Source organism: Nicotiana attenuata, unplaced genomic scaffold (assembly GCF_001879085.1).
Source record: "Nicotiana attenuata strain UT unplaced genomic scaffold, NIATTr2, whole genome shotgun sequence".
NCBI classification, from domain to species: Eukaryota; Viridiplantae; Streptophyta; class Magnoliopsida; order Solanales; family Solanaceae; genus Nicotiana; species Nicotiana attenuata.
The window spans coordinates 75,147-90,977 of NW_017670523.1; the positions used below are offsets into that span (position 1 = coordinate 75,147).

Below are 15,831 nucleotides of genomic sequence, written 5' to 3' on the forward strand. Positions count from 1 at the left end.
CTTTCTTTTGGAACAAAAAAAGTTAGTAATTTGTATTACCCAAAAAAAGAAAGAATGCATGTTCTTCTTTAAAAAAAGTGGATTCTTGTACTTTCTTCGTTCACTTTTACTTATCAACTATACTAAAAATATTTTTTTATTTTTACTTATTCATTTTATTAAATCAAGAGAAAATTAAGTTTTTTTTCTTTTCTGTTTTACCCTTATTATTAACTATTTATTCCTTAAACTATTTTCCAAGACTTCTTAAAATACTATCATTATTGTAGGTATTGTGGTAAAATATGTACTTCATTTATTATTTCTTAAGGGACGTGTAAAGTCTATTGTGGACAAGTAAAGGCCTGTTTGAAAAGCCACCATGTAATCGAATTTGGGTATAATTACACAGTTTTGGCATGTTTGTCTATCAAGTAATTACTTGGTCAGCATGTAATTGGGTGTAATTGAGGGGCTGTAGTTACACTCTCCAATTCTCGGGAGGAGGGGGTGGGGTGGGGGGAGATGGGGCTAAGAATTGCTGGTAATTACATGGTATAGGTAAATGGTTATTTTTTTAATCTCTTTCTTTTCTTTTTAATTTACTTTTCATTTCTATTCTTTTATCTTTTTAGTTTATTTTTTATTTTAGCTTTCTAAATTCTTTTCTTTTCAAATATTATTCTTTTTACATTATTTATCTTTTGTTTCCTTATTTCTCATTTCTTAACCTTTACTTCACGTGTTTCTACATAACTTCTCATATGTTATTTTTTTTAATACACATATCTATATTATTATTATTATTATTATTATTTAAAATTATACCTTGTAATCTTAGAAGGAATAATTCATCCACAAACTTGACTTACAATGAGTGATGTTATTAAAGTTGAACTTTGTTATTGGATTGTATGCAAACTTAACTATGTTAAAATGATAGATTATTTTTTAATACTTAAATACTATTTTTATTTTTCACCCTCTATTTTTGTGATTCCATGTAGTTACTCCTATATTTTTCTTCATTTAATACATTTGTGTTATTATTCTAGTTTTGAAATAACACCTCCAAATATTAGAAACAATGAGTCATTAATATATTTGGCATATAGTGACTTATAAATTCAAATTGCATGCCATCCCTTTTCAGTTAGAATTGATAGATAATTTTTCGTAAAATATTGAGTAATATTATGGCATTATATTTATAAATATTAATTTTTTTTATCAAACATGCAGTCCGTAATATTCTTATAAAATATGTAATTTTAATTTTTTAACTAATTAAAGTAAAATATTATTAATAAAAATATATGTCAATTATTTTTATACTATTAGTTACAAATATATGATACTAATATATTTTTTTAAGAAACACTATGTATCTTAAATGACAAAATTTAATATCATTTAAAAATGCATTTATTTGTTAAATCTTAACTTTTATTTTTTTGATAATTAATTTTATATTTAAAATTTAATCTAATTATGTAATTACACTTGTGCAATCAAATAATACATTTATAATTATATTATGACAAACAAACAGATCGTCATAATCATAATATTATGTAACTACTCCCTCCGGTCCAAAATTAGTGATTTTTTGGATGTTTTCACACAAATTAAGAAATTCACCTTTTAGCATTAATTAGGAATGGAATTGACCATATTAACCTTTACTATCTCACATAAACACTCATAACACATATTCCAACACTATTTACTCCGAGGACAATGTAGGAAAAAATAATTAATTCACTCTTGTAATTTGGAAAAATCACTTATTTTGGACCACAAAAAAAGGCCAAAAAATTACTTATTTTAGACTGGAGGAAGCATTAAATTGTGTAATTACTATCCTAATAATTACATCAATTTCAATTACTCGATAATTTTGGGGGTGGGGGGGAGGGGAGTATTTCTTCTTTGTGATGTGATGATTGCATGTCTTTCGGCTAAATATGAGAATGGAGAAATACTCCTCTCTTTTTGGGTGGAGTTGAACATGCAATTAGTTTCTTACTTCACTCAATGATAAGATCGGTACACAAATCGAAATGCTGCCTGTTGTTTTGTCTCATTCTTGTCATTTATTATTTCCAAGTTACTTCTTCATCAACTTAATTGAAAAAGAGTCGGTCTTGCTGTTTACGATTGGCTAAATTTAATTATTTGTTTGGCCTTTTTTTTGTGGTTTATAATATTTAATTTTTTTTAGATATTAAGGAGGAATAATTTTTTTTTTCCAAAGTGTCCTTGGAGAGCTTAGGAGTATTTGTTATATTTTCAATGAATAAATTAAGGTTAATACGATCAGTTTTATTGTTAATTAATGCTAAAAAATAGATTTCTTAATATATATGTAAAAATAGTTAAAGAATCAATTAAAGTGGATCCGAGGGAGTATCTCGCAACGAAATTCAGAAAGCAAGGAAGATATAAATGAAAAAAGCAACACAAAACACGGGGAAGAATGATTGGGTTTTTGCATCTAAACTCGATTTTGGGGTTACAATTGAACCTATACCTACTTTGCAAAAAATAAATAAATTTGTAAGCCTACTCATTTTATGATCAACTTCAGACTTATCGGATCTGAAGTTAGAAAAAAAAATAGCCTGGAGTAAAAATTGCGCTTCAGATGATGCACTTAAGGCCAAATAAATCTGAAGTGCAACCAATTGTTTCATGCACTTAAGGCCAATAAGTCTGAAGTGAAAAATTATACTTAAGATGCACTTAAGGCCAAAAGGTTTGAAGTGCAACAAACATTTTTTATACTTAAGGCCAATAAGTCTGAAGTGAAAAATTGAACGCCATCTGCACTTAAGGTCAAATAGGTTTGAAGTGCAACCAATGGTTTCATGTACTTAAGGACAATAAATCTGAAGTGAAAATTGCACTTCAGATGCACTTAAGGCCAAAAGGTCTGAAGTGCAACAAACGTTTTCCTACATTTAAGGCCAATAAGTCTGAAGTGAAAAATTGAACTTCAAATGCACTTAAGGCAAAAGGGCTGAAGTGAAACTAACGTTTTCATGCACTAAGGACAAATAGGCCAGAAGTGCAAATTGCATAGAAACAGAAATTTATTCTTCGAATTTTAACAATCTAATATACTAAATCTACTCCAAATGAGCTGAAATTTGAAACATAACCTCCAAATATCATCAAGAACAAACTCCAATAATCAATTTGTCAAAACAACAATAAATCTAACGAACCTATTGTAATTAAAAAAAAAAAAAAGAAGAAGCCCTAAGCAATAGTAAAAAATAATGCGCCACAACAGCTCACCACTGTAAAACATCATAACCTACCTTAAAATATGTTCACAAACACCATATAAAATCACTGTTACACGAAGAAGAAGAAGAAGAAGAAGAAGAAGAAAAAGAAGGAGAAGAAGAAGAAGAAAGAGGAGAAAAAGGTCTGGACTTGTTTAAATAGGGGGTACAAGTTAAAAAAAAAAATTTAAAAATAATTATAGGTTAAATGGGGGCGACCAAATAGGACGCCCGTACACCTTTTTACGAAAAATAAAGTTTGTTAGTTAAATCTATCGTAATTATACGCCCAAAGGCCAACAACAAAGTGTTAGTTCATTGTTCCAACTTTGTTACCAATCCTTCCATTCATTTTTACTGTCCACTATATTAAAAATGCATTTTTACTTTTACTTGTCTACTATACTAAATTAAGAGAAAGACAATTTTTTTTCTCAGTTTTACTCTTATCAGTTATCACTACTTATTCCTCAAATCATTTCTCAAGACTTTTAGAAATACTATCATTATTATGAGTAAAATTGTAAAATATATGCCTCATTTATTTTTTTTAATGAGAGTGCAAAATCAAAAGTGGACAATTAATGGAGTATTTCTTTTTGCCGACTTGGTGGTATCATAAATAGCATTGGTAATAGGCTAGTAATATTTTTGAAGTACGTGTAATTGATTAATGCTCACTCTGTTTTATTTATGCGTTTGAGTAGTTTAATCTAAATTATTTCGCGAAGTTCATGGATAAAACCCCAACTATAATTAAGCAGCGCTTTTTATTTTATATGCTTCAAATTGACTTTTCTATATCAAACTGTTTTAGGAATCAATATTAGTTTATCTACTTAATTATTGAAACTAGATTAAACTGCAGGCACATAAAAATGTGACATTATTGTTACATTGACGAAAAGTGGATAATCATATATATTGTTTGCTCAAAAGTTATCACATATCTTATGAGTACAAAACAATACAAATAATCACGGGAAAATCATAGCAAATCGTAATAATCCATTGGACCAAATGAAAGAAACGAAAATAAGTACTCAGAATTAGGGGGAGAAACATTAAAAGCCTTTATTGATAATATTTGTTTGGTCTGCCTCTCCATGAAGAGGTTCAGAGCCTTACAATGGTGTTTTCTCTTCCCCATAAGATAGGTATATTTTTCCCTTTTCTCTCCTGTCTATAGTAGTGAAGAAGCAGCCCCTTTCTAGGGCTTCCACTCTTAGTATTTATAGATGTGAGCTTCGTGAGCTGGCAATAAATGACCGTGGCCACGCTGAGGTTCCGTACCCGTGGGGGAATGAATGGACCGTGCCCTCGTTGATTCCATCGGACAAGAGTCGAATCCTCTTATAAATAAGTGGCCATATCACTTATTAATTATGAATTAGCTCAAGAGGAGATTAACTCCGTTAATTACCGTAAGGTCAGATTCTGACCCATACATATATCATGGAGATAACTTTTCAGATAAGGATACTACATTAAATCATAGGTTCGTCCATTCATTTTACTTTCGCTAATATATATATTATTAACTTAACGACGAATTTTATAAAGTACATTGAATTGATTGAATTTGTATTTCATGTAACAAAACATTGAAAAACTCAGCAAATCAAAATCGAAATAAACAAGTACGAATTACGAATTTGAGTAAAATTTTCTGCACCTCTGTCCCGTGACTCATATATGTATATAAGTGTTAATTTTACGTTAATTTTAGCAAATGTTACCTCCTACCCCTAAGCCACTAAATACGCTATTCAGTTACACTATTTTCTTTCTCTCTCTTCTTTGATACATGTCATTCTCTTCCCCCATTCCCTGGAAACACATGCTCAATCTAATTCACTTCTCTCGGCCGCACCACCTCTTCCCGCCTTCCTCCTCCTTCCGCCGCCACTTCTGCCATTCACCTCGGTCAAGCCTAGGGTTTACACGAGTTCTAGTAGATCAACAACAGTAGTGTTTACGTTGAAAAGGAAATATACAACAACAGTAATGTTACACGAGTTCTAGTAGATCAATTCACCCCAACTCGGTCAAGCCTAGGGTTTTCCATTCTTTAAATTTGTTCTGATGAGTTACAGGGATTTTTGGTGAAGAGAAAGAGAGAGAAAGGCGAAAGAGTTGAGGGTTTTTGCTCGACGACGGATTCACCGGAAATTAGGGTTTGTTCTTAAACAAAGACGACGGAGTTTGGGGCTGAGCAACTTGATTTTCTGTTAATATATTTCAATATATTTTCAACGTATCACGCTGTATTTTCATGTATTTCATTGTATTCATTGTTTTTTTCTTCATTGTAATTCAATGTATCTCGCTGTATTCTATGTATTTTATTGTACTCACTATCTTTTTTCATTGTATTTCAATGTATCCCGCTGTATTCTATGTATTTCATTGTATTCACTGTCTCGCTATATGCCATAAATGTATTCATATATTTTTTTAATTAATATAATTTATGTATTCAGATGTAATATATAATTTTTCTGAAGATTGCTATGTTTTTGGGGTATTTTTCGGTTGAGAATTTTTTTTTATAGCTGGAAATACAAATTTTGTATGTTATAATTGAGTTTGTTGAGTTATATTAGGAGTCTATTATGTTAATTGATTCACTTTCCGTTTAAAAACAGTGTAATCCCCTATTTCACGCCGTGAATACAGTCGAATACAATAATCTGTCCAGCTGTAATCCCATGTTTCACGCCATGAATACAGTCGAATACAACAACTGATTAGCTGGACTTCCCTGATTCACGCCTATTTTTGTTACTGTATTCATGAATACATTAGCTTAAATACATCAAATACATCTTATAACAACAGAAAAGGCATCTACATTCCGTAATATAGCAAATGGTATCTATAAATAGCTAATTACCACTAAAAGATAGTGCTTTATGAAAATTTCTCTTAATTTTATGGGAGAATTACATCCCTTGTCCTTTGGCCCAACAACCCATCAGAAAACGGCCCATGTTTGAAGCCCTTACTCAGTATAGCCCAGGTTGTACATAATCTGAAAATTAATTTTCACCAGTTAGCCAACCCCTTATTTCTTCGTTCCCCTTTTTTCTTCGTTCCCCTTTTTTCTTCGTTCTTCTTCTCCTTCCCATATCAGCCTTTGCACCACAAAATTTCTCTACTATTGTTATTCTCCTTCAATTCTTTTCCGGATTTCAATGGTTAAATAAGGATTTGAAAAATAAAAGTCACCATTACAAGTGGTACGAAGATTCGATTTCAGAAATTGAGTTTTCCGATTTGTTAGTTGTTTGGAATGAGTGTTGTCTCAATTGATTGGAATCATCAAGATGTGTTCAAAACTTAAATTTCAAGTGTTTTGGAGTAGCTTTAGGTTATATTTGAGTTAAATTTCAGAAGATGCCCAAGGAAGAAGAAGAACACGTGAAGCTCCATTGATAGGATTCATTTGCATAATAATGTATAAATAGTATATAATAGTGTATAAACACAACTTATACACTATTATATCCAAGGTTGATGCATTATTTACAGGTATTTGGTGAATTTCTCGCATTTTCTTCTTCTTCTTCTTCTTCTTCTTCTTCTCATTCTTCTTATACACCTATATACATAGTGTATCAAGAATATTTTTACTCTGTGATTATACATCTTTATACACTTTTATATAATTATATACATACTGTACCTCTTTGTATAAAAGTGTATAAGCATTGCTGACGAAATTTTTGTACGATTTTCACTTGCAATTCTTGTATAAAACTAGTCCAAATTTCCAGCAAATAACTTCAAACTTTGTATACAACCTACTTAGACTATTTCTAATAAGTTCAAACAATACCCACTCCAAATTTCTCACAAAATCATAATCGAAATTTAACAAGATTAGCATTAAAGGAGATGAGATTTTAGGTTTCTAGCGTCTGTTTTTGCGTTTTGCAGTTGTGATAGTTATGTATAAACCTGAAGATATACAAAATTTTAAAAAAAAAAAACAGAGAAGTATTGGTTATGGAAGAAGGCACGAATGAGTGTTGACTGGATGGGGAACTAATTTTTCTTTTCAGTTTTGTTTGCATATGATTCTTTTTCATTCATTAAATTAAATATTTATGGGTGAAAAATAAGGAGAGAGCTACAATAGGGGTAGGTAGGAATAAATGAGATTGTTATAATTAGAGGGANTTATACATCTTTATACACTTTTATACAACTATATACATAATGTACCTCTTTGTATAAAAGTGTATAACATTGTACAAAAGTGTATAAGCATCTCTGACGAAATTTTTGTACGATTTTCACTTGCAATTCTTATATAAAACTAGTCCAAATCTCCAGCAAATAACTTCAAACTTTGTATACAACCTACTTAGACTATTTCTATAAGTTCAAACAATACCCACTCCAAATTTCTCACAAAATCATAATCGAAATTTATCAAGATTAGCATTAAAGGAGATGAGATTTTAAGTTTCTCGCGTCTGTTTTTGCGTTTTGTAGTTGTGATAGGTATGTATAAACCTGAAGATATACAAAATCAAAAAAAAAATTGAAGAAGTATTGGTTATAGAAGAAGGCACGAATGAGTGTTGACTGAGTGTCTCGATCAATGGTTACACTAAAAATGGGGAACTGATTTCTGTTTGCATATGATTCTTTTTTATTAATTAAATTAAATATTTATGGGTGAAACATAAGGAGAGAGCTACAATAGGGGTAGGTAGGAATAAATGAGATTGTTATAATTAGAGGGAATGAGAAAAGAAAAGATCTTATTGATATTTGGCTACACATTTGCTAACTCATAACTGAGCTAAAATAGTGCAAGGTTAACTCATGAAGTGCATTATTCTGCTATTTTGTCTAATTTTATTACTTATAAGTGTATATAAATATTCACTTAATTGTATTTAACTAATATCTATTTTTACGTTAATTTTATTACTTAATTATGATAAATTAACGTAAGTAGGTGCATACATTTCCCTTTGTTTGTCCGTGATCCGGTTGCATTTCATAACCTTCTGCTTTAATATACTTTTTTTTTTCAACTAGTCAGAAGATAATATTGATTTCAAATTTATGGTGATAATAAAATCATTTAAAAATTAGATCAATTTTACTAAGGTGTACAATTATCCAATTTATCATTTGGGGCTATGATTGTCATCGCACATTTTATAATTAATCCAATATTTTTAGACCCAAAAAAGAACAAAAAAATAGAAGAAAGGGAATAAAAGAAGTAGAAAAGAAAAATCAGCACAACAGCAAAAGCCCTTCATTTTCGTATCTGCTGCGTGGAATTAAAAAAACAAAAGGAAAAAGAAAAAAGAAAAAACAGATCTAAAAGCTTTTCTTTCTTCCTTCTTATGTAGAGTAGTGAAAGAAAGAAACTGAAATCGGCATAGCCACCCCCAGCTTTCTCCCGTCCCTTACTCTCTCTATACTTATCATTTCTATTCTAGAGAGAGAAACAACAATAACTAAAGTTGATCAGCGTACAGAGAGAGGAAAAAAGAACAAGCAAGAAATGTAATGATTGGTTTTTTTTTGTTCTATACGATTTTGTGTAAAAACTCATAACAAGTGAAGGTCAAAGTAATCAAAATCAATGGCTGAGAACGAAGCATCATCATCAGCATCATTGTCAAGGGCTCCGATGCGGCCCACTATTACTTTACCACCGCGTGCTTCAGTGGAAAATTTGTTTATGGGCGGGCCGGGTGGTATCAGCCCGGGTCCGATGACCCTTGTTTCCAGCTTCTTCTCTGATCCGGCATCGGAGTACCCTTCCTTCTCCCAGCTCCTCGCCGGCGCTATGGCATCTCCGGCGGATTTTTCCGGTCAACGACAGGGTTTTCCCCCTCCACCAGAGACGACAGTTTCTATTTCAAAGGGAAAAGAGTCCGGTAGTGGGGATATGGATTTTGGGTTCAAGCAGAACCGGCCGTCCGGTCTGGTGATTACTCAATCGCCCATGTTTACTATACCGCCGGGATTGAGTCCGGCCGGTTTGCTGGGTTCGCCTTTGTTGTTCTCACCTGGCCAGGTAGTTACAAAAATTTTCAGTTTTTTTATTTAATGAGCATTTAATAGACTATATGACTTAGCTAAGGGTTCTAAGCCAGAATAATGAGAATTATCTGAATATTGAATCACTTGAATAGAATGGAATGAATACATGTGATTGATATTGCTGAACCAATCTCAGCAGAGACAAAAAAAGATATTAGATGATTTCTTTCTATTTGTCTATGCTTTGGTGGCAAAGTTACTTGGTACATGGCCGGGTGGGGATTAACAGTTGCCCGGTGATATAGTTGAGGTGCGTACAAGCAAACCCAAACACGAGCGGTCCTAAGAAAAAAGGAATAAAAAATATAGCTGGCCATAATTTATTTAAGAATGAGGCATAATGATTGATTGATTTGTGGATATGTTACCCTTAGCGTGGTTTGTGGATTGTGTGATTTAAGAGTTGCAGCATAATTTCGGTTATGGGGGTTTTCTAGATTCTTTGGGGTATTTAAACCCTGATTGGTCAAGCTTCTAGGAAAATATAAGTGCTTATTTTTCAAAAAAGTTGCTTATTTTGGAGAGTTCAAGTGTTTGGCCTGAATAAGTGCGCTTTTGAGTATTCGTAAAAGTTGTTTCTCTATTCTAGGGAAGAAGTTTAAAAAGTAATTTCTCCTTAGAAGAAGAAGTAAAACTGTATCAAGAACACGTTCCATGTCTAGAGGATTTGCAGATTGGTCTGATCACCAGTAGAGGGCTGCAGGTCCTTGCGAGCAGCCATAGGCGGACTTCTGCGTGAGAGAAAAGAAGGTAGAGAGAAAAACTTTACACCTAGATTTGTTGGTTTAAAAGCCAGAATGTACTAAAATATCGAAGAAGTTTCATTTCCAGTACTTTTAGAGAGGGGAAGGAACTGTCATTTGGACATTTTCTTGTTTCTCAAAGCGGAAAGCACATGGCTGTGTCAAACACCATGTCTGGTGCTCCTCTTTACAGTCCAAACTATGAGTTTACACTTGCAATGTTAGCATGCCATTTTTCTTTTGTTGTGTTACCTTTTGACCATTTTTCTTTGTCACATGCTAGGTAATGGTAACTTAAGATTTTCACTACTTTTCCTACTCCACATCTTATAACCAAGTAGTATCAATTTTACAAATCAACAGATTGTAAATTGTCTCGACCTGTTCTTATGTCCCTGGTTAGGTTGGAGTTATGCTTTAAGAGAATATTGTATTTCAGTGTATGGGGAAACTTTCTTTAATACAGGAGAAGAGCAGTCTGATTCCCTTTAGGCATTCCTTTAAGTCTGGTAGTGTGAGTTGAGGCTATTGATACTGAAGTTTGAGATAATATGTGATATGAGATTCCATATCTTTTTTTTTTGGTTGGTCCATAATATACTATATCTTCTGACAGTACATCTCATGAGGCTAAATTACTTCATTAGTTGGAAAGAACGTGTTAGAGGAGTAGCTATCCTCTTTCTCTCTTCTATTCTCGAACACCTCCCCCCCCCCCCCCCAACACACACACCACCACCACCACCCAAAAAAAAAAAAACCTTTTCTTTCTTGACTAAATCAGCAGCAGGAAAAGAACTCTGTAAATGAACTGTTGCAACATGTACGGTGATGATGCTATTGGTTTAAATTGAATTAGCCTTTTCAATGTTATTTACATATGGTTTTTGGACCATAAAGGGCCCTTTTGGAATGTCACATCAGCAAGTCCTTGCTCAAGTTACAGCTCAGGCAGCACATCCTCAGTCTCAAATGCACATTCAACCTGACTATCCGTCTTCTTCAGCAGCGCCCGCACCGTCCTTTTCACAGTTCCAGTCCCTAACCTCAAATGCCACAGCAAACCAACAGATACTGCCTCCTGCATCAGATCCTAATGTTATGAAAGAAGCATCTGAAGTCTCTCTGTCTGATCAGAGGTCAGAACCTGTTTCCTCTGCTGTTGATAAACCTGCTGATGACGGTTACAACTGGCGTAAGTATGGGCAGAAGCATGTCAAGGGAAGTGAATATCCTCGTAGTTATTACAAGTGTACACATCCAAATTGTCCAGTCAAGAAGAAGGTTGAGCGGTCTCTTGATGGCCAAGTAACTGAGATTATCTATAAGGGCCAGCACAATCATCAGCCGCCTCAATCTAGTAAACGCTCGAAAGAGAGTGGAAATCCAAATGGAAACTATAATCTTCAGGGGCCATCTGAACTCAGCTCTGAGGGTGTGGCAGGAACTCTGAACAACTCCAAGGATAGCATGCCTTCCTATTCATTAAGAATGAAGGATCAAGAATCCAGCCAAGCTACACATGACCAAGTCTCCGGATCAAGTGAGGGTGAGGAAGTGGGTGATGCTGAGACTATAGCTGATGGAAATGATGAACGTGAATCTAAGCGAAGGTAATTTACTTCATCCTTGGCACAATATTTGAAGTGAATATTTTTATAGCCTTGTCTATCTTCATAACCCACTGTTCTCCATCTCTACAACTGCACCTTGCAGGGCCATAGAAGTACAGACTTCAGAAGCAGCTTCTTCTGCTTCTCACCGGACAGTTGCAGAACCTAGGATCATTGTTCAAACAACAAGCGAAGTTGATCTTTTGGACGATGGTTATAGATGGCGGAAGTATGGCCAGAAAGTTGTAAAAGGAAACCCTTATCCAAGGTAGATTTATGGTTAAGTGAACCCTAAATAGAATATATCTGGTTATGAAGCATTATGAGTGTGAAGTTACCTTTCCTGAATCACCTGCCACTGTCAGAAAAGCTTTCTTCTGCTTGAACACATTTTTTTTTGCCATGATCATATTAGAACTCTGTTTGAAACTCATAGTCTGAATTTTGCGTGGTACAGTTGGACCATGTTGTATTTACATGCAAGAAGAAAACAAGCCAATCAGATATCTAGATGACTTCTGTGAATGCATAGCCAGATGCTTATCGGTTATTTTGCTTTGCTAACATATTCAGTATACCATATTATTTTCTGCAGAAGCTATTACAAATGTACCAGCCAGGGATGTAATGTACGGAAACATGTGGAAAGGGCCCCGAGTGATCCAAAAGCTGTCATAACAACATATGAGGGCAAACATAATCATGACGTGCCTGCAGCTAGGAACAGTAGCCACAACACCGCAAATAATTCTGTGTCGCAGATGAGGCCACACAACCCCGTAGTTGATAAACAGGATGCAACTAGAAGAACAGGCTTCTCGAACAATGAACAGCAACCTATAGAACTGCTACGGTTCAAAGAAGAACAGGTTACATGATTTTTTGAGCTTCAGTCTTGCAAGGAATGAGAGAGGAGTCCACTGAAAAACTTTTGCCAAACTTGTCTCAAGATGGATCTATTCCGTGCATTTGAAGTCATAATGTTGGTTCACTCACCCAAAGTTAAATGAAGGAAACATGGTATATAAGTTTGTTGATACCAAAAATGATAGGTGAGCAAGGAGTGGATTGAATATACATTGTCAATTTTCTCAAGAAGGGCATAGAGTAGTATATTATTTGTATTCTTTCTGTAAATGCTCTTGTATAACATGTTTTGGCTTTTTATGGCGGCACAAACATGGTTGATGATTGATATACATGGTTGCAGTTGGTGTTAACCCCTTCGATCTGATTTATCTTGCTATTTTTCAAGATTTTGTAATAATATTCTGGGAGACTTTTCTGTATTTTTAGCAATCCTGCTGGCGTAACTCTCTACCACTTTTGGAGGTGGAGTTACAACATCTTTAATCGGCTTCGCCTTTTGTCTGAATTTGACCAATGGTGCATAAAGTTGTTGGAAAATCTAATCTAGTACAATCTTTGTATCTAATATACAAATTTGAGTTTCTTGAAGTCAAAAGCTCAAATCTGGTAATATACATGTTCACTTTCCATTTCACAGCATAGTTTTTTTTTTTCTTTCTTTTGAGTTGTGGCTAAAGATTGTAGGTTTTCATCTACAACTGTACCCTAAATTCCAATCAACACAATTTTCAACAAGAGTCACAAGCTGAGGTATCTGGCCGTGATTTACAAAATCAACCTTATTCAATCGGATGCAGCACAAAACTCTGGTAGCTCCTCTGGCTTCTGCGCCTGCATTATCCAAAAACTAGTGAAATAGCTTGCGCTTCGCGCGGTGTGCGATAAGAAATATATATAATTAGTCCAAACATCTATGTTATAAGTCTCCTTTGTAGTCTAAAAATTCTTTAAAATGCTAAACAAATATATAAGGCTATATATAAAACAATAAGAGAAACCCATTACTTATCTTTTTATATAAAAGAGAAAGAGACACAAAATAGGAAAATAAACAATAAGAAGAAACACATACTTATCTTTTTATAGTTCTTGTCAACGGTTGTAGTGCAGGTAATTACTTGGTCGGCCAATCCAAAATATGTTAGAAACAAACTCTATGTATAACGTATAAAATTGTACCGAGTAAACGATATATATAAGAAGCCTGTAGAAATTAATACATATTATTCAAATAAATAAGATAAAAGAAACAGTCAGGAATTAAAAAAAAAAACGATACAATATTATAAATCTATTAAGTATATCAGTTGTATCTTTTCAGATTCCATCTTGAATGCATGCCATGTAGCACATTAGTGGAAAAATGATTGTTAAAGCGAAAAGGAAAAACATGAGAATAAAAGATAAAATATCTTTTTCTTTTTTATAGCTTTTAGTAGTATCATTCAAATGTTTTACGTCAAATAAAATGGGAAACCCGCTATTTTAATACTAATCAACAAAGTGATACCAAAACACAGTGTGTAGCCTGAGAAATTTCGTTAGTTAAATTTGAATAAATATCATGTAAAGAAACCCTCTTCTCTGTTATACATGAATAGAGCTACTCCACCGGAGTTGCAGAAAGGTTTACAGTTAAGGAAAAAACATTTTCTAAATGGATTAGGGCAATATTCCTAATCATAACAAATTCGGAGTAGAGGATAAATAAACATGTAGCATTACAATTAAATAGGTACAAAATAATTAAAGGATTAACTTTGTAAAAGCAAATCCTGAGTCTTTCAACTCCTTGAATAACTGTTTTAATTGCTGATATTGATCTCCATAAACATGTCTATATATACATATTGTTCAGACCAACCTGGTAGAAATGATGGAAAAAACAATTATACAACTTATCATTTCTTATGTTCAAATGAAATAAATAAGGGATGACAACAGCAAGTATAAGAATCAACAATACCTGGGACATGTAGATGTATGTTTGGCCAAAGAAGTGTTTCTCAAAAGATCATAGTGCCATAGTTTTCATATACTATTTTCAGGTAAGTCATAGTTTAGAGATGCCATCAGCCAGGAAAAATAAAGCAAATACTTTAAAATCACCATTTAGAACGTTTATAACTGTTCCATTTGAGCTCTTCCAACATATATTACAAGTTTTTACCCTAGCATTATGGGCATCGGTAAAAGCATCAGTTACATAATGTAATACCAACTTTACTTACAGATTTATCATTTTAAGCCACCAAAACTTTTCAGATCCTCCATGTTTGTCGGATTAAAGAAAGAAAAAAGAAACCATAAAGATCAAAGTACAATGTAGAGACACCAATACGATCGGACAGAGCAATGTAGAACCTGCAATAGCACCAAATCACAACAGATAGACCCAAAATTAAACAAATCAAACCAACATTTCAAACAAAACAATAACGTAGATAAATACTATGAAAAGTCCAATAATAACAGCAAATCGTTCTAAGCACAAAAAGACCTTTCTTTTGGAATAATTTAAAGATTGACAATCACTTCAACGAACTATGCTGTATTTGATACATTTCACACTTCAGTTTCAATATTTAGAGTAGTTGTAGAATTCTCTTAAATTGTTCCGAAAATAAATAACAAAAAATTGAGTAAAAAGAGACAGGACAATTCAGAAAGCCAAAAAAAAAAAAAATACCTGCAAAATCATAAACTCTCCTCTGATTTTTTGGGACTCCGAATCCGAATCGAAAGGTTGCTACCAGTTGCTCCAATTTGCCTTGTCGAGTTTGCCGACTTCTATTTGGGGGAGAGTAACGCGTTGAAGAAAAGATATATCCAAGGGACGGTTCTTTTATCCGGCTTTGAGGTCTAGGGATGGCAAATGGGGCGGGGCGGGGCGGGGCGGGGCGGGGGCGGGGCAGGGCAGGGCAGGGTAAAGTCTTAATGGGGCAGGGCAGGGCGGGGCGGGGCGGGGCAAAACACATTTTCAAAAAATAGTAAATGGGGCAGGGCAGGGGTAGGGCATGATTTTAGCTCAAACTCACTTGTGTGTGCTTACTTCTCTTGCTATTTTAGCCTCAACAGATTTGGTGGCTCAAAATATTCTTGTCGTTTTGTTTCCTTTTTTAAATTAAAAACTTGTTTTGTTTGCTTGCTAACATTTGTTAACTAGTAGCATAATTGCAAATATAATAGTTTTATAAAATATCAAATTGTTTATTAACGATTCTACTTTATGCTAGCGAATGATGATAAAAA

At 33.6% G+C, this 15,831-nt stretch overlaps 1 protein-coding gene and 1 long non-coding RNA gene across 3 annotated transcripts; one reads left to right on the top strand and one right to left on the bottom strand.

The window, feature by feature from the left end:
* The first annotated feature begins 8,603 nt into the window (after nt 1-8,603).
* LOC109240542 (probable WRKY transcription factor 4) lies at nt 8,604-12,935 on the top strand. The gene is made up of 4 exons (XM_019407194.1): nt 8,604-9,327; nt 10,997-11,709; nt 11,813-11,977; nt 12,305-12,935. Exons 1-4 carry the CDS (start codon nt 8,890-8,892, stop codon nt 12,585-12,587), a joined length of 1,599 nt encoding a protein of 532 aa, XP_019262739.1. The 5' UTR covers nt 8,604-8,889; the 3' UTR covers nt 12,588-12,935.
* Nucleotides 12,936-13,055: 120 nt separating this feature from the next.
* LOC109240543 lies at nt 13,056-15,463 on the bottom strand. Of its 2 annotated transcripts, XR_002070093.1 has the most exons (3): nt 15,269-15,463; nt 13,652-14,943; nt 13,056-13,410 (listed from the first exon to the last, which is right to left on the bottom strand). It is a non-coding gene; the product is annotated as an uncharacterized LOC109240543 (long non-coding RNA). The 2 variants fall into 2 exon arrangements; XR_002070092.1 differs by having other exon boundaries at nt 13,124-14,943; nt 15,269-15,456.
* Nucleotides 15,464-15,831: the final 368 nt, after the last annotated feature.